Source organism: Lontra canadensis, unplaced genomic scaffold (assembly GCF_010015895.1).
Source record: "Lontra canadensis isolate GAN:19392208 unplaced genomic scaffold, GSC_riverotter_1.0 scaffold69, whole genome shotgun sequence".
Taxonomy (NCBI): Eukaryota; Metazoa; Chordata; class Mammalia; order Carnivora; family Mustelidae; genus Lontra; species Lontra canadensis.
The window spans coordinates 10,515,006-10,540,566 of NW_022631063.1; the positions used below are offsets into that span (position 1 = coordinate 10,515,006).

The following is a 25,561-nucleotide window of genomic DNA, read 5'->3' on the forward strand; positions in this document are numbered from 1 at the left end:
TGAATGCAGAAGAGAAAATAAGAGGAACATTCTGAAGGTGTGGAAGCGAAATAGAGGTCCCCATCAGAGCAGAAGCCTTTTTCCGTTCACCCTGCCTCTCTGGCTCCTTCTGCACACAGCAGAGGCAGCACGTGGGCCCCCTCTCCCACACCTCAGCAGAAGCAATTCAGCAGAAGCTCCTTCTCTGGTGCTTTCACCTGGAGGTTAGAAGCCCTGCTTTTTACAAATACTTGCCACCTACTATTGTGCTTTTAGGCCTTTATTAGTGGATCATGTATAAAATGTTGCATTTAATAAACTTAATTGAATCTCCAGGCCCGTTCTCAGAGTACTGTAAATATCAAAAAACTGTCAAATAGAGTTTTTTTCTCTATTGTGTAATTTTTATAAATGGATAGATAAACATGAATAAAATAACAGGGCACAAAGAAAAGGATTTTGTAAGGAAGTAAAAAGCCAACACTCTTTGTAAATTTCAGAACTGCTACATGCAGTGCTTTACTTTGATATATCTTGCATTTATTACAAATGCAGTGTAAGGAAGTTTATTTCCCACGATCAACTGTTTTTCCAGGGAAAAAAACATGTAGACATACGCGTTGGTGTGCCTCAGTGTATCAGCCTGCAGTGTCAGGGTTCTATAAGAAACAGAACTTGTAGCTGACTGCAAAGGAGCAAGTGCAGCTCGGAATAGGGCTGTGTGACTTGCTGCATGTTTCTAATCGCCGTGGGGCAACACTTCCTGAAACGGGTCAGGCCGCTGCCTACAGACCCAGAGCAGAACTGCTCAGTCCGTACTTGCCGATGGACTGCTAGTCACTTGTAGAAATGGCACACCAGAAAATGTCTACCAATGGGAGAAAACAGCCCTGATTTGTGGTGTTTGGAGATCTCTATGGTACAAATATTTTCACCGTGGCCAATTTCAAGTTACCGATCTGATGCCACTGAACTTGAAGTTGGAAAGAGGTGTGAGGGACCAGCTCGTGAGGGGAGCTCCTGCACACAGCTGGATCACTTGTGGCCTTCTTAATCAAGACCCCGGATTCCTTTTGAGAAAGTGAACAGCAAGGAAGTATACTTGATAAAGCATGGGTTTCACCAGGTGAAAAACACATTATTGTTGGTTTCCAGCTGTAATAATATGTGTAATGAGCTCACAGAGAGCTCCAGTTTCCTAGTGAATCCATAGTTGGCTCAGATTTCCTTGGGTGGCCATTGGTTCATATGGATACACTGACCATACTGTATGGACCAAAAATCAGGATTTGGGTCTGTAATGGGTGAGAGTAGGCTCATGGAGATAGAGAAACAAAATTTAAATCTGTGATTGTCTTTTTCAAATGTTCCAACAGTTATGGTTGTTGACTCCATGATGATAGGCACAGTTGTTCCTAAGAGAGGACATCTTTGCTTTTAGAAGCAAAGCCATCGAGGATCACTGCAGAGAGGAGACCTTGAAAACTCACAATAGCTTGTGTTTTCTGAACCAAAAATTAGGTCTTGAAAATAATCAACTATAACAGGGACTGATAATTTGAAATGAAATTGAAAGCACTTCATCGGAAATGCAAAGATGTACGACAACCCTATGAATCCTGGACATCAGGATTTGGGCTGAGAACAGCTCAACTGGTAAATGTCACCTACTAACTAGGTTAGTGTTGTTGTTTTGGTTTTTTGTTTTGTTTTGTTTTTTACAAAAGTCATACTTTTTGGCATCACCTCTGAAGTCATGGGAAAGGAGGAGAAGTTAGCAGTCAGAGGAACTGTTTTTATATTTTGAGTGTCCTGGATAAAAGTCAATTTGCAGCCCATTTACCAGCATTTAAAAAACTAGCTTACACAGTAATTAGGTAAGCTAGAACACCTTCTATACTGGTTAAGAAATCCAGTCTTGAGAATAGATTAATTAGTCAAAAATCAATAGCAAGACTTACTTTTTTCCCCCAAGATAAATACCTAGTACCTTCCAATTGTATTGAGTGAGAAACAAACAAACCCTAAAATGAAAAAGCCCTTTCCAAACATGTCAGCTAACATCTGAACCATTTCAGGTAGTCAAGTATGTAATGCATCATATGAAAGTATGTCTCACTTTCTTTCACTTTATTTTAACATCATCCCTAAAGTCCCTTTTTCGTACATCACTCCAATAACAAGCCCCCAAAAGGCAATATAACAACCTTATCTCTACTGGTGTCTAGTTGGCACCAATCCGCCCTGACCTTAGACACAAGCCATTGTTAAGGGTATAACGCATTTACATATTTTGCAATAAAACATCAGTTATTTGCATTACTGTGTCAAGTTTTATTTGATTCTTTCACCTAAAAATGACTCATTTTCCTTTCTTGTATTTTAAAAACCAACTACTCTAAGCTTGTTTGAGAATAATCAAAAATTGCCCATTTAGCTAGAAGTCATTTTCTTTTCAAAAGGCAAATGTTATTTAATCTTTCAGCTGTTCATTGTGCCATCATAAATACTTTCTTTTCAGCACAGTTGTGGGGACTGAAATGAGCCCGCTAATTGCCTCCCATTCCGACTGACATGTGGTGGTTTAGTGGAAAGAGAACACAGCGGGGAGAAGGAAATAGAAGGCTGAGAAAATGAGAGCTAATTATTTTCCCTGCCTCATGTCAGGCTCTGTGTCAGCCTTGTTTTTACAAACTGGAAGGTTGAGCACTAAATAAAACAAACCGGCGTCATGTTTTTATATACTGGCAGTGTCATGGAAGCAGCTGCACATCTCAAAGACAATATAATGCCTGCGTTCGCATGGACACCATCTGACAGACACTGTGAGCCACGGCTAATGAGGACATCACAGTGGTGCCAAGTGAAAGGTGCTGAATTATGTATGATTCTTCATCAGTGCAGCAATAGTCTTGTACATCATTATGAGACATTGTTTTGCCGAACAGATTAAAACATTCTTAGTTCCAGACCCTGCAACCTATACGCGCTGAAAGAGGTTATTAATGGAATTTTTAGGGAGAGCTTCTTGTGGGCTTCTTTTGGGGTTGCAAAACAAATCTCGTGGGACAAAGCCGCCAGGGGTCACGACACCGGACAGATAAAGAAGAGAAGCAAATTAACCGTACTTGCATTATCTCCTTTTTAAAGGCAGCATAATAAAATAGGGAGTAGCGGGCTTATCCGTAATGATAAAGAGCCCAGGTGCTCTCACGGGATGTTCCACTCTCCTGCCTTTCAAACAGCAGGTCCCCACAGCTGAGCTGCATAATAGCAACGCGTGTAAAGGAGCCTTCGGAGGCCTAAATCATCAACATCTTACTACTTTTAATACCAGCATGACCAACAGTTGTGCCGCATTTTTATTTCATCTTACGGTACTTCTCACGTTGTCCAACAGTCACCTGCTAGGAAACTGTTTCCCGTTCTCCCCCTCTTGAATCTTAAAAAGTTTATTCCGACCTCTATTTTATGTTTTTAAAATGTCTCCTCCGTACAGGCCTTTCTAAGGTGGAGGGGCCTCTCTGCTCGAATCCTAAGCCATCTCTGGTGATTTGGCTTTTTCTCCATCCGTTGGGGGAGTGGGAAGGGTGGGGAGAGACCGAGATGGGATTTTAATAAAACTCAGTGTCTTTACCATTAGACTAGGCATGCCCAGGACCTAAATTCCGGCCCCGGCGCAGCTAAGTGACCTTGCCGCCAATCTCTGCACTTTTCTGAGCCTCAGTCTACTAATGTAAAATGGAGATAGGGCTATCTACAACAGGGTAAGGCTGCAAGGATTAAGGAACGTGGACAAATCTCAAAACCACCATGCCGAGTGAAAGAAGCCAAATGAACAGAGATGCTTACTGTCAAGTTCCAACTTGGTCAGGTTCTAGAGCAGGCAAAATGAGTCTATGGTGATAGAAATGGGAAGGAGGAGACACCGCCACTTGTGTGGGGAACCTCCACTGGGAAGGGACATAGGAGACTTTCTAGGCCAGTGGGAATATGTAGTTTGTTTGGATGGGTACGCTGGTGCATACAGTTGTCAAAATTCATTGACTGGGGCACTTAAAAATCGGTGCATTTTTTTGTTTGCAAAGTATACACCACCTCAATAAAAAAATACATCAGAATTTTTTTGTCTGTAATCTTCAGGAAGAAGTGATCTATAGGAGCCTGAAAGCCTAATATGAGGTCTATTTCCCTCTGAAATATCCTGAATAATCTTGGCCCTAGATTCTTTTAAGAGATACCTACAGCACTCATATTTGTAAGAGAGAGTGAGCTATCGACTGTTTCTCTGAACTGCCTAGAACTTGAAACAATATTTAAAGTTAGTTTCTGTGCTATCTTCAATCCCTTTTGCTATCTGTAAAATTTACCTCTGTATGGATCATTTCTTTGTACTCCCTCCCTTTTTTTTTTTTTTTTTTTTTTTTTTTTTTGTCGTGGGAGGGAGAAGGGATGTCTGTGTTTGGCATCACTTGCACTGGCTTGGAACTCCAAAGAATTTTAAACAGCTTGCAAAGAATGTAATAGTGATTTCTCACAAAGAGATACTTAATCTAGCATTAACTGAGTGTTGTTTAGGATTTCATCTTCACAGTGTTAAGAGTTTCTGTTTTACTTGGCCAGTAATCTTAATTCAGAAAATTTTTTAACATAATTGGCAATGCAGAAGTGGTACAAATGGAATGCTTTCTGCTCCTCCATTAACCACACTTGCTTCTAAAATTATCCAGGTATTTCAGTGGCTGCCCAGATAAATAGTGCATATCCTGGGCACCCAACAGCACTGTCATTTTTTTCATCAGTTTCAAATGCAAAAACTCTGCTCTTCCCAACACAATTCTATTCAATTCTCATAGATCTGCATGGAGAGGCAGACAATCCAGTTAGTGGAAAGGTTTGGATGGCCATTTTCTGCTGTTCCAGTGCTGTCCCAGGGCCCAGCACTGCTCCTGCCCCAGCACCTTTTTCCTGATTAGTAGCATTCCCTCGAGATGTGCCTCAAGGTACAGATTTGAATAGCAAGAGTGTTCTCTTAGGTGGAAATCTAGCTATGAAATAAAAATCCACAGTAGTCGGACCTGTCCCCACCATCTGCTTGTGCAACTGGGTGAGAGCGGGTTGCTTCAGGTTTGGAGAGTGGAAGTCATGCCTAGCCACACAGCCTAAGCCAGGGCTGGAGAAAAGTGTTGGTGATTCCAAATACTGGCCAGATAAATCAAGGAAAGGAGCAGACAGTGGAATGGCAGCATCTGCGCTTTGAATAAGGATCTTTGTCAATAAGGGAGGAAAAATCAGCTATGTTGGACTTATCAGAGAATCGGTATTTTGGCCTCTGCCATGGACACATAACAAAGGAATTTGCCAAGATAATCTGGACTGTTTGTTGACTCTGGAAGGTGGAACTCGTCTGTACCGTGATTCTTATTTCCCTCAACCCATAACAAGGGAAAGTTCAAGGTTCAGAAAAGACTGAGGATTTGGAAACCTGCTCATTACAGCAGCAAGAGACCACCTAGGATCAAGTCTGAACACCAGGGCTTGCTGTCTATGCGATCTTGCTCAAATTACCTTCTCTCTCTATGCTTCGGGTTCCTCGACAAGACAGGGCTCTCGGGCTGTCAACCACATGTCATAGCCATTTTCCTCCAGATATCCCCTGGTTCCTTCTGGTAGGGCTGCATCAGGATCTGTGGAAGCAGGAAAGGGCAGAACTGGTGTTATATAACCCATCTATGTCAGAAGATACACGCTTCTTCCCTCTTCTATTTATTTCATAGGATGGTCTTTGTTAATTTGCCACTGGCCACACCTTCTTCTTTTTTGCAACACTGGTAATTCCCAGGCACCAGATTTCTTCAGTACCCTCTGGACCCCCAAACTCCTGCCCAAGTAAGATACTCTGACCCAGCCTGCCTGCTCTGGCCAGATCGCTTTTCTAAACACACCACACCATCCTGCCTGTCAAAGCGCACTGGACTCTGGCCCAGTCCCAGTCTTAGACGGTTGCTGGACAGTGGGCCGGCTAGTCTGATTAACTATACTGGAGCTGTGTTGGGGACTAATATTGGTAACAAAAGTAATTATTGCTCCTTCCCAAGCTTCCTCATTTGGCTCTGGCCCTGTGCTGAGTACTTTATTCACCTTACCTCCCTTCACCCTCACACAACACAACAACCTGCTTGTGTGTAAAAAAACCACTGAGATTCAAACAGGTTGTATATTGGCTAAGGTTGCGGGGTGGGGAGTGACGAAACTGGGATTCCAGTTCAGGGAGCTGGATGTCCAGGTGTCCTCTTTCACCTCATGCCCTGCTATGGCCCTAGTAACGGCTTACTGTGGACTCCTTTTCTATATTATTTCTATCTAACAATCATCAGCAGCACTTTAAATCCTATTTTAAGTGCTGGCCAATTCCAAATGCCATTTCAGACTGCCAGGGGTGAAATGGTTTTGGAAAAGGAGTCTGTCGAGGCCCCCATGGGCTCTGAGAATACAGAATTGTCTGTCAGGATTGAGAGTTGTTCTCCAGACGTCCACAGTGACTCTTGAATGTTCCCGATTCCAAAATCAATACCCACATGTCTATCACTCACATCAACCAAAATCGATAGTTCACCCTGGTAAAAGTGAATGGTTTTTTAAATCCAACCCCACATTCCCACTACCTGGTCCATCCCACTACCAAGAAACGGAAAAGGTAGCAATTTTGCATGTAAGATTGCATATTAGGCTCATAAATATGCAGAATTGTTACTTTTAGTGATGTTACCGATGATTTAATTCACTTTACTGTTACTAAAACATTTTCAGTGATCAGCTGGTCAAGAACTCATTACATGGTGTCCTGTCTCAGTTGGGTCCTGCGGAACTCAGTTCCTTGCTCAAATCCTAGTAGTTGTGAGCAGCGCTCATTGACAACTTAATGACCCAGTGGGATACCTGAGGGTGAGAAGAAATGGAGCAGAATTCAAAGAATTCCATGACTTTATTTGTGGGTTACTTTTCTTAACTAGGCAATGATGAAATCCTAGATGCCCTGAAAAAAAACACAAAAAAACAACAAAAAAAAACCCAACTAGCAATTATATCAGGGCACTGACAGATGAAGTTAATAATTTAGGTGAACACTGCATATTCTTTTCCTTTCCCACCCAGCCTTGTAATTTAATGAAATGGATAATGCCCCCTCCACCTTGGCTTATAATGCCTTTGAGTATCGTTTTATTGCTTCGGCACTATCTTTTATGGTTCAGGTAAAAGCCTTTCTTTCAGAAAAGAGAAACATTTGAAAAGTAAAAGCTCTGTCGCCCTGTTAGGGGGATCTTTGTTTTTCCAAGTTGGACTCTGGGGACCAGGGAAGCAGTTGCCGTAGGGGAGGACCTGTTGCCGCCACTTGCTTTTTCGGTTGTAAAGTCTTCCTTGCTCCTTCTCCCACTTGCCTGTTGCTGACGGCTGGTCCCATGGTGGAGCTCTGAGAACCATCCAGTGAGAATCCTGCCACCCACCCCTCCAACTTTGGAGCCAGGCAGCCTTATGCTGTTAGTATTATAATCCCACCTCTACCACTTACTGGCCAGGAAGCCCCAGTAAAGTTCCTTATTTATCTGAGCCTCATTTTTCCTCCCCTAAAGGGAGAGCAAACCTAACTTGCAGGATTACTGTGGGTATCACACGAAAGAGTGCCATGTAAGTATGCAGCAGCATGCCTGGAGCAGATGAAGCGGTCGGCAAATATGAGTTCCCACCTGTCAGCCCCTTCACCACAGAGAGCTGCTCTGAGCATGCGCGCAGGAGGGGTGATGGTGGGCCTGAGGTCACGAGAGTTCTTGGGCTATGACTAGGAGAGTGGAGCAGAGGGGATTGGCCATTTCCACACAACCTGGGATCTTTCATTTGATTTGACTCGCTTCATTCCAAAACTGGACAGGCAAAAGAAGAAGATACCAGTAAAATTCATCTTTTCTAAGGCTTTTTATTCTAGCACTGCATGAGGAGGCTCTTGCCATTTCAGAGAAGAGCAATCATGACTCCAAACGGCCATCATCCTGCCCATTTATCTCAGGGCCCATGTTGCCAGGGGAGCAGTGGCTCCAAAACAAAGCAATACTGAGAGATTTGTCCATTCTGAACGACTCATTTGACTTACATAGGCCAAGAGCTCGGTTTTCACATTGTTGAATAGCCTTTTTCCTTCACTAATTGGCTCTCCATCTTGTGAATGTGGCTGGGCAAAGAGGGTCACTCCCTCAGGCATGGGCTCTGCTTGGTTCTGCAATTTGTCTAGAAGCTTTCGTAAAACACTGAGCTACCCCAGCCTTCTGTTGAAGCCAATAAGTTTTTCAACAGCCTCTTTGTTAGTGTTTTTCCGCAATAATTTTGTCTGAGCTTGCTCAGGAGACATTCCAGGTCTACTCCTACGAGAGCGTTTTCCAGTTTCAGCATGTAGGGCGCTCAGTACATTGTCCTTAACCTCTCAGAATCCTTCATTCTTCAAATAACATGAGCAAAAGTGAATTTATGGCCCAGGGGTCCAGTTTGGTGCAAAGACGTAGCTTATGTTTTCTTTGAATTGCACACACAGTGTTTGTCCCCCCACGTTTTTATTATTCATAGAGCAAAGAAAAAGTATTTATAAGGGATCTTCCTGTACCCACCTTCTATATTCAGCCATTAACATTTATTCTGCTTGCCTTATTGCATATCTGTCAATCTATCACTCTAGCTGTATATCAATCCTTATTTTTGATGCATTTCAGAGTAATCTGCAGACATCAGTATACTTCCTCCTAAACACTTCAGAATGCTAGAGTTCAGTAAGTACACACATCTTAAGTATACATTCACTGAGTTTTGACATGTATGTATGCCTCTGTAACCCAAACCCCTATAAACAGAGTAGTAGCACCCCCAGAAAGTCTCGCCATGTCCCTCCTCAGTCAATCCCCATCTGCAGAAGCAATCCCTTTTCTGAATGTTTTCTACAATGGATTGGTTTTCTCTGTTCTAGAATGTCATCTAAATAGAATCCTTAGTATGTTCTTCTTTTGTATGAGACTTCTTTCACTCACTGTCCCGTTTCTGAGATTGATCTGTGTTGTTGCATGCATCAGTGGTTTGTTCCTTTTTATTGCTGAGTAACATTCCATTTTATTATCATCATGGTTCATCCATTCTCCTAAGGATGAACACTTGGTCTGTTTTAACACTTTGCTGGGCCGGGGCAGTGGTTGGGGGGGGCGCGGTGGGCAGTGGTGGTGGCTATTATGATAAAGCTGCTCAGAACAACACTAAGACTTTTTTATTCCTCTTGGATAAATACGTGGGACTTGAATTTATGGTCATCAAATAGATGTTATATTTATACATACAGATATATGTTTATAATAAATTGCCAAAACTCTCCCCAAAGTGATTGTATCATTTTCACTTCCACCAGCAATCCAGTAGCTCCAAATCCTGGCCAACATTTGATGTTATCAATCTTAGCCATTTGGTGTCATCTCATTTTGGTGACATTTTATTTTATTTTTTTTAAGATTTTATTTATTTATTTGACAGAGAGAGAGATCACAAGTAGGCAGAGAGGCAGGCAGAGAGAGGGGCAAGCAGCCTCCCTGCTGAGCAGAGACCCCGATGCGGGGCTTGATCCCAGGACCCTGAGATCATGACCTGAGCCAAAGGCAGAGGCCTAACCCACTGAGCCACCCAGGCGCCCCTCATTGTGGTGACACTTTAATTCACATTCCCCGACTAAGGATGTAGGGCACTTTTTTCCTTTTTTTTTTTTTAAAGATTTTATTTACTTATTTGACAGATCACAAGTAGGCAGAGAGGCAGGCAGAGAGCGAGGAGGAAGCAGGCTCCCCGCTGAGCAGAGAGCCTGATGCGGGGCTCGATCCCAGGACACTGGGATCATGACCTGAGCCGAAGGCAGAGGCTTTAACCCACTGGGCCACCCAGGTGCCCTGTAGGGCACTTTTTCAATACAGAATGGTTTTACTGAAAGTTTAATTAACATCATTTAAAAAAAATCTAGAGGCTTCATGTAAAAATCCAGATGTCCAGCTTTTCATGAAACCTCAAAGGACCTAGCAAGACTGAGCTCATATTCCCACGTGGGAACAATCAACAGAAGCTGAGTGGTGGCTGTCCCTTTAGGGCAGATGCGCTTTAGACCCCCAGAATCCTAACCCTTCCATAATTCCCCAACACATGGGCAAGCTATCAGTCACTATCTATCACATTTGCAGTTTTCCTTCCTGTTAAGAGGAAAGTGAACTATTTCTTGAGCCCATATTACTATCAATACTGAAAAAGTAAAAGTTAGATCTAAGAGGGCCTTATATTTCAAAATGGGAAGTCCACATTTCTTTGTGTGAATGAAAAAATATTCCAACAATGTTTAATATGTAAATTAAGTGGGTCTACTTTGAAAGATTACAATTTAGGGCTCTATAATGAAAATTGCCTGGCTTTACTCATTTTTATTATCTGCCTGGCTCCTTTAGGATTTTGAGTTTGTAACTCACATGATAGAACATTTACACTGATGAATTATGTCTCACGACTGCACTAACTGGTAATTATTTAGATATATAAAGAGATGTAATATCATGTCCTTTTCTCAAAAAAAGGAAAAAAAAAACTTGTGTAATATTTCATTCAGAGAACTTCATGTGTTATAAATGAGACTGAGACTAAAACAAATGGTTTCGCTTTCTGAAATTTCTATAATTCTGCTTTTAATTCCAGGATTGTAAGTGGAAAATGTATATGGAGATGGATGGGGATGAAATTGCAATAACCTATATCAAAGATGTGACATTCAACACTAACCTACCCGATGCAGAGATTTTAAAGATGACAAAGGTAGGGTTCTATTTACGGCTTAAAAGCTTTTTTGAATTCACAGATATCAAACAAAGACATTAAAATCCCCCAGCAGTGTGCTTTTGTGCTTGTCAACGTTCACATCAGCTCGGCCTCAAGCTGGCTGTTGAAAGGCACATTTTATTTAGCAGATTGAGATCATAATAGTTTTTTGTTAAAATCCCACTTATGCTGTGTGAACTAAAAAGTACTACCAAAAAAGTGTCCTTTAATTTTTTTAAAAAAATTTTCTTCCTTATTTCTTTACACTTACTCCATCACTTACTAAAGGAAAGAAAATGGCATCATGAAAATATTTACCTCAACTTTGGGGTCATTTTAAACTTTGAAAAACTTGGAAGGTGGAAAGCCTTCTTGGTTGTCTTCAATTTCTTGAAGGACCAAGGGGAGGTTAGTCATGAGGCATGTGTTGACGTCTTCTTGGCTTCTTTGAATTCACACCTCTGGCCAGAGAATACCTCAGTGGTAGAAGTACATGCATTAAAACACAGAAGACAGACTCAGAGAAATGCTTAGCTTCTCCTCAAAATGGGGGGAAAAAATCCAGTTCTGTGCCACTAATACTAAAAAAACACAGATGAGACTTCAATAGTAGAAGGTCAACAACTCAGGCAAATAACCATGATATCCACTGGACATTCACTCAAAACACATAAGCCATTCTTAAGTATACTATGAACAGTGTATTTGGTTTCAGTGAAGAAAAAATGGGGTTTGTAGCAAAGAAGAACCTGGGTGCAAACACAAGTGGGGAAGTGAAGAGCCTTCAAAGCCACAGCATTAGACTTGCAAATGTGTTCCGTCCTAAGCATAAGATTGCTAAGCATCCAAGTCCTTTAAATTTACAAGTATATTCATCAAGTCGATTGATTTGATATTCATTGTTGGAATCTTCTGAGTAACTAGGAGTTATTTCAGTGGTGTTATTCATCTGTAAAGGTTATGCTCTGGTTTTAACTTTCCCTGATTTTGTTGGGACATATTATGATGTCTTGAAGACCGGACAGATGCTTGCTCTATACCCCCCAATCTATGCCATTTAAAAGCAAGATCCTAGTCCTTGCCTGCTAACAGAAGGAATCTGCTCACAGCAAAAATGACAGGGTAGAGTTGTAAACCCAAATACAGGTGTTTCTGGTATAATGCCACATATGCACTCCCAAAGAAACACACCTTCTGCAACATCATATACCAATTTTAACTGGGGTTGTAGGAAAAATAGGATTGGGGCAGACCATTCAAAATCTGTAGAACTTTTTAACACCAACAGCACTAACAATCCTCATTTTAAAAAGAAAAGAAAAAAAAGAAGGCCCTGTTAAATCTCTACTGCATGTGCTTTGTACCCATCTCAAGCCCAGCTGGTCATTTGTAACCTTAAAGCTAGAATGAAGGGGTGGAGGGTGGTTAAGAGAGTGGAGATTCACTTACAATAAAGACCATTTTCATCAAAACTAAAATAGGATCCAAGGTGTCAGGGTGAAAATGTTTCCTTCTACCCCTCTAAGTTCTTTGGCTGATCTGCTAATTAAAGTGACCTAAGACAGATTAGCAGGAGAAGAATTTAATTTTGTACACACAGGGGCCCCAAAGATAGGAGACTCAAGGGCAGGTCAGGCAGTTGGGGCTTATGTGCCATCCTGAACTGAGGAATGAGCCAGGGGCCTGGGGCTTCAAAGGGGAGGAAGGCAATTCACAGGAAGATAAGAAAAGCAGATGTTTGATAATTAGAAGCTTGCCGAGCCATGCAGATAGGTCTTTTAGATAAAAAGTTATCTCTGATAATAGCTCTCTTTCTCGGCCAGGTGCCCTATCTAAATTCTTCTAGGCAGTTACAGGAGAGGTAAAAGTTTTCCTTGAGGCTGCTGGGTTTTGATGGCCTTTAGCTAAAAATACAATACATATGCCACAGCGACATGTTTTGGGGTGACATATTCTCCCCTGAAAGGCACAGGCTTCTTCATGAATCCTTTGTTTTAATACAGTGGGAGAAATGTCGCCACAGTTTCATCTGCACACACAGCCTGGCAGTGGAATAGCCAGAAACAGGGAAAAGCCGAGGAGTTGTGGAAGCCCCTAGCTCAGCTACTGCTTGCACTCAAGGAAGGCACATTGGGGTCTAAATTGTTAAGGCTTTCTCTTAAACATGAGAAAGCTTTCTACAGATACTGTAAAACATTAGCAGGAATAATGGCCTAATGATAGGATTGAGTGATATACCAGAGAAGAGAAGACTGTGGCACTAAGACTGTTTATAATTATAGAAAAAGAGGTCTTATGAAAACCAACATCCAAAATGTTAGCCTGTTGTGAGTCATCACATGTGAACAAACAACAGGACTTTCACGATAATCTGTCATTATGCTCTATTTGCCAATTGCATATGGCGCAGCTAGCCTCAAAGATACACGCTGTAGCAGGGCAGGCTCTACACCATCCTAACTTTTGTTTTTCAGCCCCCATTTGTAATGGAGAAGTGGACTGTAGGAATAATGGAAAATCAGACTGTAGAATGCACTGTCACCTATGAGGTAAGCTTGGTGTTGGGGAGGGGTGGGGTGCTGGTGGCTTTACCATCAGTTTCTCAGTGGGAATTTATTTGCTTCCTCCCAGGGCTTAAAATTGGAAGAGAAACTATTTAAGAAACATGAATATGGGAAGATTAACATAATTACTCTAACAAAATGTTGGTAGGCAAAGAGAACAGGATATTATCACCCGATAAAGATTCAGGGAGTAATTCATCCATTCGTCAGTTAATGATCGAACTTCTTCTACATGAGACATAACACGTTAGGAACTGGGGGAGACCAAACAGTGACCAAAACAGTGTTTTGCCTTCTTGGTGCATAGAGTTTAGGGGTGAGGATAGATGAATGATTCATCACAAGGATGGAGCACAACTTCTACCATCAACTGGCAGGCAGGAGATCGATCATCAAAAACAGATTCTATAGATTTTATATATAGAAAAATAGAAAAACTGACACTTAAAGAAAATATGCTATTAAAATTAAAATTTGGGACACCTGGGTGGCTCAGCTGTTAGGTGTCTGCCTTCAGCTCAGGTCATAATCCCAGGGTTTTGGGATAGAGCCCTGCATTGAGCTCCTTGTTCAGGGGGAGACCTGCTTTTCCCTCTCACAATACCCCTGCTTGTGTTTCCTCTATCTATGCCAAATAAATAAAATCTTTTTTTAAAAAAATTAAATTAGGGGCACCTGGGTGGCTCAATGGGTTGGGCCTCTGCCTTCGGCTCAGGTCATGATTTCAGGGCCCTCGGATTGAGCCCCGCATCAGGCTCTCTGCTCGGTGGGAAGCCTGCTTCCCCCTCTCTCTCTGCCTGCCTCTCTGCCTACTTATGATCTCTTTCTGTCAAATAAATAAAATCTTAAAAAAAATTAAATTAAAATTCATACATTTAGCAAATACCTACTGACAGTTACTATTCTAGGATTAGTATAGACTAAATCTGTATTCTCTCTTGAGGTTTATATTCCAGTGGGAGGAGACTGATAATAGGTAACAAATATGTAGAGAGTGGTAAGTGGTAACCAGAAAATAGTGAGACTTGGGACATAAGACTGGGTGGTTAGGGTAGGCCTTTCCTCTGAGGAGGAAGAGGCAGCAAGAAAAGGCAGCAGAGGAAGGCAAGCTCAAGGTCCTGAGGCACAGAGGACAATGACAAGGGGGTAGGCAGGTGGAGTCAGAGAGCTTCACAGGGTCACAGTGAGGAGTCTGGATTTACTAAAACACAACAGGAAGCCAGTGGGGTGTTTTAAGCACTCTACTGCTTAAAGTAACGTGATTACATTTTTAACATTAGCAATATCTTCATGGCTGGTGGGACACCCACTTTACAAGGTAGAAACCCTGCAGAAACACGGTGGAGGTGAAGAAGTAAGGCACAGAGTCTTGTCACACATGGATATATTAGCATGTATCTGCCCTCCAAAGGACATGTGTTTCATTCTTTCCCTCAGTTACTCATTCAGGAAACATTTCGTAAGGGTTCACCACGACCTAGGCACTATAACAGAAGCTTACACCTGTTTTCTCACATTAACCTTGCATCAGTACTGAGAGGCAGGCAGCATTAGCTTCATTCGGCAGCTAGGGAAAACTGGCTCAGAGAGATGGAAGAAGTCCTGCGGTTGGGGTAGTCAGTGACCATCAGTGGCGTCACAGCCGGGTTCTCTAACTGTGAATGCAGTTCCCGCTCTTCCCCAGTTGTCCTACTCGTTCCCTTCCCAGCAGTAAGATGAAGGAAATTGGTCTCAGATGGGACTCCATGCACTGCTGCGCTGTGACGGTCTTCTGAGTTGCCAGCTTGGCTTGGATTCGGCATTACAAATCCAAAGCCAGGCCACTCCTCTTGCCCGGGGTGACCTGATGCTGGAAAGTGACGAGCATCACAGCAGTTACTTATCCTCACCAGCCGACGAGCACAGCTTGTCAGGGAGGAGGTGCCTGAGAAACAGCAGTAATTGTCCAAATGTTGCCTGTAGGACACAAAACTTAATGAGAGCTGTTGATTGGACTCTAGGCTATTCTGGAATCTGTTGACCCATCCCCGCTGTGCAGGACAAGCCTTCTCTTTAGCAACTGGACAGTTCTAACAGCCAGATTTCATCTCTGCCTGCCTTAGTTGTAGAGACAAACCACACTCAATTCTTTTCTTCTTTTCTCTTTCTTCTCCTTCCTCCTCCTCCTCATGGTCTGTGATGATGTGCTACTTGTGTTTGTAATGGTCACTTCAGAGTTTTTTTAAACATATTTTCATAACCATAATGAAGCCTGAGAGGCTCTTGAACCTGATTCATGACACCTGGTGATGAAGGGTTTCAGAACGAGAAGGTGGTATGTCTTGGATCTGGTGTCCTCTCCTTTTTCTAGGCGCTATTCTTAACTCCCTGCCCTGTCTCACTTTTGCACCTGTTACCGTGCACTCTCCGTGGGGATAATTAGTCCACCACGCTGCCCACAGTCACCCAGTTACCCGGATGATCTGAGGCAGTTGTGGGCAAAATCGTGGTCAGATGTTTATGTTTTCAGACCTGTCTTCAAGTACCTTAAACAGAAGAAATCACTTTTTGTTTCTCGGTAAACAAAAAGGTAAGTTGAGATTTGCCAAATAGAATACATTCTGAGGGAAGACAACCACGTTTTGAACTACTCTGTAATCCACTAAGGACTAAAGTCGTTACATCATTGTACCATATTTAGGCCAAGTGTACAAATACCTCACGTAGGGCATTATGATAATAGTGTTCTAAGGAGTGAACTCAAATGACATGATAACCTGATTTTCTTTTCTTCCTATAAAATAAACATGAGCATTCGGTCATGAGTTTCTCTCTCTCTCTCTCTTTTTTATTTATCAGAGTGATGTCCGAGCTCCAAAGAGCACGAAGCATGTCCACTCAATTCAGTGGAGCCGAACGAAACCTCAGGATGAAGTGAAAGCTGTCCAACTTGCCATTCAGACATTACTCTCCAACTCAGAGGGCAACTCTAGAAGCAGGTCTGACTCAAGTAAGTTAGATGTGTGCTAGACTCCAAAAACTTGAATATCAAATTCTCATACCCGGGATAAGTGCCAGCCTGTGAATAGACATAGATTTCTAATATAAGACTTCCTTCTTTTATTTTTAGAATATTGGTTTTATAAACAGATGATATGCACCAGTAGTATTTATGGACTTATAAGTGAGCATATCACAAGAAATTTCAGTATTTGGATAACTATAATAAAAGATGAAAATTAATGATTATGTTATATTGGTAAATAAGAATATATATGTATATTTATACACATGCATAAATTTAGTTTCCAAAACTGTAGACAGCGATATGAATCTTGTGGGTCCAGCAAACATTCCTATGAAGCCAGTGGTATCATTGGGGCAATTTCTTGAGACCTGGACAGGACGGATACATCAGAGCAGAAGAATGATGGGGGAAGAGAAGGAAGAAGGAAGGGGAGGAGGAGAGGGAGAAAAAAAGGTAAGAAAGGATAGAGAAAAAGAAAACATGAAATGTGTATGATGGAGCATGGTGACACTAAATACAGATGCTATACTGAAACAGATTAGAAATTACATAGGGGAAGGCCAGCTGACTTGCTGTTAAATTGGTCATTATTTGGTAGATTCAGGGAAGAGGTCCTGACCTTCACCTTTGCAGGTCCAGAAACTCAGTACAACCCAGAGATAGGCTCTGCGGGACTACGACAAGCTGACAGACGCCTGAGAGTTGGATGCATAAACCCCCATGCAATTCATTTTTTACCACGAGAAATACACCTGCCAATGAACCAGAAGTACGTGTTTTCTGATCAGCGCATTGTTTTTCCCAATAAGAAAACACACCTGAAAAGCCACATCAGAAGGTTCTTTGGCGGCATGGAAAATAAAGTGCCCCTATGGCTAGGGTTGAGTTTTGAGAACCTAACTAAAGTGTCCTCTACTGTAGGACTAGCTTGTCAAGCGCACCGGGCCTTCTATGACCACCAGCCGGGGGCCCAGAAGCCTGGACAGTACTCACAACTCACCAATACATTTCTGACAGCACGCTGGACCTGCCTGCCTTTGTCAACACAGTTGATTTGGTTCTTTTCTTTCTCAATGAATCGTGAAAAGACATTCTGGCCACGATGACTGAACAGGAGTTTCTACCAAGCCTTCTCAGCCACAAAACACATTTTCACACACTCTTTAAGGCATGCTGTTTCTACACATGACTAACCCATGTAATAGGTGTTGAGTCTCCCCAGCACAGAACACTGCATATTTAAGTTCTTTTATTTGCTAATTCAACCATGATGTCGTGCATGTTTCCTATCATGCCTTTAAAAGGACTTCTTTTTATAATTAATGTCCCTCTCCCAGTGAAGTAACATTTGTAGGGCACATTTTACTTCTGTAGGGCTTTATTAGCCACGATCCTATTGGATCCCTACAACACTCTTGTGAAATCTGTGGGGGGGGGGTCTTCTGTCTCCACCTCTGCTGTATTTTTCTCTTTTACTAAAAGCTGGTTTTGTTTCCCAACCCACATGACACAAAGTAGGTGCCCTCTACCTCCAAGTTCACAGAGTTTGAATTCTACCACTTTGAGAATCACCAAATAGTTTATCAGTCCCAATTCCAGATTCCCCAGAGTAAGAACTGTTTGTTGTTTTTGTCCAAGCCTGGACCAATTTACTGTCAGCAGAAGGAGGTGGTGGTAGGTGGCAGTATCCCGTGGCGAGGTGGTGGGGGGGTGCAGGTGGTACACTAAACTGGCACCATGTGGGTGGAGACAAACTAGGGACATTCCCCAAAGAGGACAATGGGCAGAGGTCTAACAAGTGTCTTGTACCTCTCTGTAATCTAAGTCTTTTGGGAGAAAGCAAATTATTTCTCTAAGAGCATTAGGAATGGTCAATACACTTCAATTTCCTAGTGGAATGGCTTTGGCTCAACCTTTCCCTCTGATTATGATTAACAGGAGAGGTTGCAGGACAAAAGGAGAGAGTGACCTCCCTTTGGGAGGGATCCCCCATCTGGCTGCCTAGTTTTAGCTAGCTTGCCTCCCTTCCTTCTCCCTCCTATTTCTTTTTCCCTTTTGACATGCAAACTCAAAGGATACCACCTGGATCAGTTCGGGTATTATTTCTTAACAGAAAATTCAGCTTCCACTGACTTCCTCCCAAATGGACCAAAGTGTAATCCCAGGAACAGCCGTCTCAGGACCAATAGGAACTTGTTAGAAATGCAAATTCTCTTGGGGTGCCTGGGTGGCTCAATGGGTTAAGACCTCTGTCTTCGGCTCAGCATGATCTCAGGGTCCTGAGATCAAGCCCCATATCGGGGTCTCTGATTGGCAGGGAACCTGCTTCCCTTCCTCTCTCTCTACCTGCCTCTCTGCCTACTTGTGATCTCTGTCTGTCAAATAAATAATTTTAAAAAATTTAAAAACAAAAGGAAATGCAAATTCTCAAGCCCAACCACAGACCCCATGAGTCCCTACTGGGGTAGGGACAAGCCATGTAGGCATTCTAATGTGCTGAAACCATGGGTTTTAACTCTAATAAATTGTACTATCTTCTGTAGAAGTAGTCCAGAAGCAGGCTGGGCTCAGACGCAGTAAGAGCAGCTGGTTTGCCCACATTAAGGACAAGGAACAAACCTTTGCTTCTTTCCACTCAGCCCTTCTCAGTCTGTCGCCTTTGCCTGTGGCCCAGCTCCTCCACATTCATAGCCATCATGTAAAGATATGGCAATGGGCAGAGGACACGAGGGGCCGATGCCTTTCCTGCTCTCACACTGAAGGGTGACAAGGACTTGCCTACACACTCCCAGCAGATGATGTCTCAGGTTGCTCTGGCCAGAAACTAAGATGTGTGTCCACTCCTCCCGCACAACATCACTGCATCTGGCTCAGGTCAATCAAAGTCTGTCACTAGAGCCAGATTGTGTTCAGCCAGTGCACATGGCTCCATGAGGGGGTTGAACACTGAACAAAATCAGGGCTCTGTTAGAAGCTACAATTTCAGAGGAGTCAAGGGGAAGGCAAGAAGGCCCTGTGGTTGGGTGAGGCTGTGAGGAGTGTCTGGACACAGGTCACCGGCATCGGGACAAGTCACTCACCTCTGAGGTGTGGTCACCTGTGCAGGGCAGTGAGGGGGGCTGCTTGCTGGAGCGAGAAGTGGGCACACTCTGTTCCTCTCCAGAAGCTCCATGTGACAAGCATGGCAAGCATCGCTCAGGGAAGACCAGGAGGGAACTCAGGATGTGGGCAAGATGACTCAGGCCCTGCAGAAGGCAGAAGAGATCCCCAGGTGTGACTTGCTTTTTCAGGGAAATAGAGCTTACTGAATGGTTCCTCTTTATTGACCATTTTCTTTCATCTTCTCTTCCTGTTGGCCACAGAGCTTCATTTTTCATGGGGAAAAAAAACCCCAAAAACCAAAGAAACAAACAAAAAACCCATTTCTTATTCCTGAACCTCAGAATCTCTCCTCTGGAGATGTGAGCTGTCTTTCTTCCAGACAATCCCCAGCTGTCTCAACCACTGGAACCCAATTTCTTTCATCTGCATTTAGGGTTCTTGAGGGTTTATGAAAGTGCCTGCTGGCAAAAAACCTTTCGTTTACTGAACATGCCCCTACCATCCAAACACATGCAAACAGCAATTTCTAGAAGTGATGACATGGCTTAGCGGGAAGAAGATGGGATTTAGATGCAGAAGGACCTGGAATTATTAGCTGAGTGACCTTGGGCAAGTTACCAGACTTCCTAAGCTTCAGTCTCCTAGTTTACAGAGTTAGATCATTTGTACTTATCCTGAGACCTTGGGGAGGAGTGAACGAGATCACGTAAGTAAAGCCTCTGGAATGAGGCCAAGCCTATAGCACATACTCATTTAGTGCAAATGTCCTTATTTTTTAAGAAGTATTTATAATAATAAAGGAAATGTCCTTATACCTAGCCTAGAATTTCTATGAATGGTAAAGCTGGGAGCATCCCAAGGAGGCCTGAATTATCTTGAGACAGGATTATGAATTAGGCAGGCAGCTTTGCTGTGGCTTAAAAGAGGCTCATTTCCATTTCCTCTGCAGGTGCTGATCGCCAATGGCTGGACACTCTGAGGTTGCGGCAGATTGCATCCAATACTTCATTACAGCGTTCCCAGAGCAATCCCATTCTGGGGTCACAATTCTTCCCCTATTTCAATGACCAGGATTCCTATGCTGCTGCTGTAAGACGGACTCAGGTGCCCATTAAGTATCAACAGATTACACCCATAAACCAATCCAGAAGCTCCTCTCCTACTCAGTATGGACTGACCAAAAACTTCTCTTCTCTACATCTCAACTCTAGAGACAGTGGCTTTTCCAGTCTTCCAACTGACCGCTCTTTAGAGAGGGGTCGATACTCAGGTAGAAACAAGAACAAATATGATCGTGGGAGCGTATCACTCAATTCTTCTCCTAGGGGAAGGTACAGTGGGAAGAGTCCTCATTCCACACACTCGCAAGAAAGATATTCTGGAAAATTCTACAGTGTTTCTCAGTCGGCGCTCAATGCTCAGCAGTCACCTGACTTCAAGAGAAGCCCAAATGACTGCCATCGACCCAGGACCATACCCGGGATGCCTTTACACCCCGAGACTGACTTAAGAGCCAGTGAAGAGGAGACCAAAGTCAGTGAGGGAGGATGGACAAAGGTGGAATACCGGAAGAAACCTCACAGGCCCTCTCCTGCCAAGACTAACAGGGAAAGAAGCAGAGGAAACTACCGTGGAAGGAGAAACTTTTGATGAATTGAACTGCATGAGTTTTCCTAACTAGGCTCTTTTCTTTTTTTCTTTAAGATGTAATGGATTTTGATAATATGATACCTTCAGACAGAATTAACAAAAAGACAACTTTTCCATTTTGGGATTTAGGAAATGCCTTCTAATTGAGACTACAGCCAAACCAGAGCCAAAATGATGGTTGTTGGTTGCCCAGGGACGATAACTAGACGTAAACATAACTGTGAATATCCCCCCTCACCCCCAAATCAATATTTTGAGAGGATGGGATATATCACTTTATTTCCCTAACCACTGCCATTCTGGTTAGCAGGGTCTGGACTAGGGGGATTAAGTGGGGGTCCTTGTCTTGGGTGCAGAATTTATAGGGGACACCAGAAAGCTCAGTGATCAAGATACATAATATTCTAATGCAATATTTAAATAAATGAAAATTAATGCAAAAAATTCTATGATAAACAAAAAATCAGAATTCTCCATAAATACAGGATCAGTATTACTGATTTTTCCTCTTGTCTAAGGCTCCAGTATGGCTTAGCAAGGCGCTGTTACTGATCCTGTCTATTTAAAATTTTGATATTTTGTTCATCATGAATTTTTGCATTAATTTTCAAAATATTGCATTAAAATATCATTTATCTTGATTACTGAGGTGTTGGGGTTTCTTGTTTTTCCTGAGGCCTCCTTAAATTTTGTGCCTGAGGCAATTACCTCACTTGCCTTACCCTAGTCTTGACACTGCTAGCTGGTATTTATTTTAGTAAGGTATTTGGATTTTTATCATGGTCAGAGCTGAAGTGATTTGGCTTGTCATTTTTAGGCAATAAAAGAGTTATTGAACTTAATGTTGATTATGATGCTTATCTAGTTCATTAAGACTCATCAGAAACCAAAGATCTAAAATTGCCTAGGAAATTTGTGGTTACTGCTTCCCCAAAGCTCCTAGGGACTGCTTTTGAATATTATTTTCTACATTTTACCAAAGGAAAAGCAAAGAGGGAAAAACAACAGTCCATAAACACCTCCCGGAATGTTAGAAATCTAAAATATTAAAGAGAACAGACACAGAGCGGGATAAGAATGTCACAAGCCACAAGCCAAAGAAATTTAAAATTACCAACATCCTTGTTAGAGCAAAAGAGTAAATACCATCCTTGCAGCAAGAAAGCTCCAAGTAACTGGGGGCAGGGGTGGGGGGTGGGGCGTGAAGGGCACCTGCCTGCAGCTTAGGGCAGGAAGTGTGAGACCCAACTTATGAAATTCTTCCTATTTTACAAATCAAAAAAGTCAGGATGTCAGAAACTTATACATCAAATAAATAAATGTTATTTTTAATATATTCTGAGATTTTGTTCAATATTCACTAACCCTGAACATCAAGTGTCCTTTGCCCTGCACAGGATTCTCAATGCTCTGGAGAAATTCGAATGACACATTGGTAATTTCCATGGGGTTGAGTTCTCTTCAATAGAACCCAGTCATCAGACTTGAGCCCATGTTCCCAGAGGAGCTGCGGAGCTGTGATATGGTGCCTGGTGGGGAAAACCGTCTTTGGGAAGCATTAAAGTCAAGGTGATAGAAAATGACCTTTATTTACAAGGGAAGTTGTGACCTCAGCGTTGGTTTGACAACTCGGTTTTGTAAGTTGTAGTACATGTTTGCCATCTGCATTTATAAGCAAAAATGGTGGGGAGTGGTAAAATCAGGATGAGGAACTCACTACAGTCTGTTTTCAATTATTTTCTTCTTGTCCTTTGAGTTTAAATTTAAAAGCAAATGGACTAATAGAAAGTATGCTATCTTAATAGCATGCTCCTTCCAAATAGGCAATAAAATATTTTCAATGATTAGAATTTTTGGTTAGGTGCCTGAACACAGAACAGAGTCTTAATTGAATCACTCTAAAAGGAACACAAAGTATGGCTTTAATTATTAAACAAAACAGGCATTTTAGACTCTAGTGTAAAAAGTGTTATGCAAATGATTGCTTGTTACAGGCTGTTTTCTCCTCTTCTAGGTTTCTTAGGCTATGGGCTAGAGGATCCAGGCTGGTAGTGAAATGACCTAATGACCTCAGCCTAGTTAGCGTAGTAGCTGATCCCACAATGGTTATTCCAACAGCCCACAAAACTGACCACTTTGTAATATCTATTGAAAAAATACTTGTCAGCATCAGTGCTCCCAGTCAAAACCAGAATAAGAACATCAGGAATCTGTTTCTTGGTTGTAAAGCAAAAATAAGAGTTGTTTTTTTTTTTTTTTTCCTAATGATGTTTGTTCACCAAAAGTTGCTTGCCAGGTAGAAAGATAAATGTAAGTCAAGAACAGAGCAAGGATTAATAGGATTTTTTTCCCATCCAACTAAATCAGTTGCCAACAATGACAAACTATGGAACTTTGAGGAGACTGAAGTTAATTTAAAAAAAGGGGCGGGGGGGGGGACTGTGCCTGGGCGGCTCAGTTGGTTAGGCATTTCTCTTGGCTCTGGTCATGATCCCAGGATATCAGGATCAAATCCTGCATTGGGCTCCCTGCTCGGTGGGGATCCTGTTTTTCCCTATCCCTCTACCCCTCCCCCCACTCATGCTCTCTTTCTCTCTCTCTCAGATAAATAAAACCTTTATAAAATAACATAAAAAAAGGATATTTTAAAAGAAAAAATTACAGTAGAAACAAATTAAAGTCTGTCTTGACTTCGGCATCTCTAAAATGTGAGGATTCAGTGATCTTAAGTAGACTTTTTTTAAGATTTTATTTATTTATTTGACAGAGAGAGAGATCACAAGTAGGCAGAGAGACAGGCAGAGGGGGGGGGGAAGCAGGCTCCCCGCTGAGCAGAGAGCCCTATGCGGGGCTCAATCCCAGCACCCTGAGACCATGACCTGAGCCCAAGGCAGAGGCTTAACCCACTGAGCCACACAGGCGCCCCGTTAAGTAGACTTCTGATGGAATCCGGAACTGCTAAATCTATGTTGGTTGCTACCATAGAGATAGTCATTACTCCAGGCATAGCCCAAACAGAGCAAGATGCTTTGCAAAGTCACTGAATTAGCAATTCTATAGAACTAGCAATTCTAGAAATAGTCTGAGTCCTTTTTTTATTTAAGTAGGCTCTCCACTATGTGTGAATCCCAATGGGCGTGGAGGATGGGGCTTGAACTCAGGACCCTGAGATCATGACCTGAGCTGAGATCAAGAGTCAGATACTTAACCAACTGAGCTACCCAGGCACCTCCTCTATAGAAATAAGTCAGAATAATCAAGTAATCCCAAATCTGTAAGGGAAAACGAGATTATCGAGGACTACTTTAGAAATAAATATGAACTAGCAACTGCTTTCAACCAATAATCAGTTAGTTCATAATATAATAAAAATTGAACTGCAATATTTAATATTACTCATGGTAAAATTGAGAACAGTAAGATCTGACCTGGGGGGAAATTAGATTAAGAAAAAAAGGCCACAAAAGAATCCTTGCAGTGGCACAGTGATAATTGGTAAAATTTGGCATGAACAAGACAACCTTTCATATATAAATACTTCAGTGTAAAATTTAAATTGAAAAGAACTAGTCCCGTGGGGGGGGGAATCAATACAATAAAAAATTTAATATAAAAATGAGAAACAATTTTATTATGTTAGATAGAAAAATCAGGAAATTAAATTGACAATTCACCTCATGAAATTCTTGCAAAAAAAATTTCTCATTAGTTGTATAGTTCTGATAAAAAATATTTTATCCATATAGAGTCAAATGTCCTAGGGTTAAAACAGCAAAATCAAAATGTCCAGTCATTCCAAGTGGCAGAATCAAAACATCTCGGACGCAGCTTTGGGCATTCTGACTTCATGGAAACTTTTCCATTTCAGAAGTACCAACTATTTTATAAGTCTTATAAGTACATTCTCCATAATTCATCAGTTTGCCTCAACAAGTTGGTACAGATATGGCATGCTTCTGAAATTGGGCTGTCAGAAACCACTCAGTTATAGGATGTCATGAGTGGGTGGTGCCAACTTGTTCAGGATGGAGCCTCATTGAAATTTTAAATTATAGACACTGTTGTTAGGAGGCTTGTAAATCTCTTGCCACCACTGGCAAGAGATTGGCTTTGAGAAGCTTTGAGAAGCTACACATAGGCCAGGCTGCCCTGGGGAAGTCAGAACAGAAGACCTGGGTCTGCCATCTCTGTCTATCTGCTATTACTGAAATGGGTTTGTAAGATTCCAGAGGTGGAAGAAGTGCCAGACCCATGGTCCATCTTGCCAAGACTTTAGTGTAGCAGGCCCCAGTGACTGCTTGCTCAATTGCCCTTTCTCTTTGTTTACTGAGCTGGCTAAAGAATGCATGGCCGAATCAAGAGGGTCACAGAATGAAGACGACTTATG

General features: G+C 42.2%; 1 protein-coding gene across 3 annotated transcripts in view; it reads left to right on the top strand.

The window, feature by feature from the left end:
• MAP3K20 (mitogen-activated protein kinase kinase kinase 20) overlaps positions 1–22,016 on the top strand; it is a 177,404-nt gene extending 155,388 nt beyond the window's left edge. For all 3 annotated transcript variants that reach the window (XM_032880475.1, XM_032880472.1, XM_032880474.1), the window contains exons 17-20: positions 10,732–10,848; positions 13,326–13,400; positions 16,254–16,404; positions 20,474–22,016. In XM_032880475.1, coding sequence (XP_032736366.1) covers positions 10,732–10,848; positions 13,326–13,400; positions 16,254–16,404; positions 20,474–21,174 — 1,044 coding nt within the window. In that variant the 3' untranslated portion in view covers positions 21,175–22,016. The remainder of the gene's footprint in view (positions 1–10,731; positions 10,849–13,325; positions 13,401–16,253; positions 16,405–20,473) is intronic.
• The last annotated feature ends 3,545 nt before the right edge of the window (positions 22,017–25,561 follow it).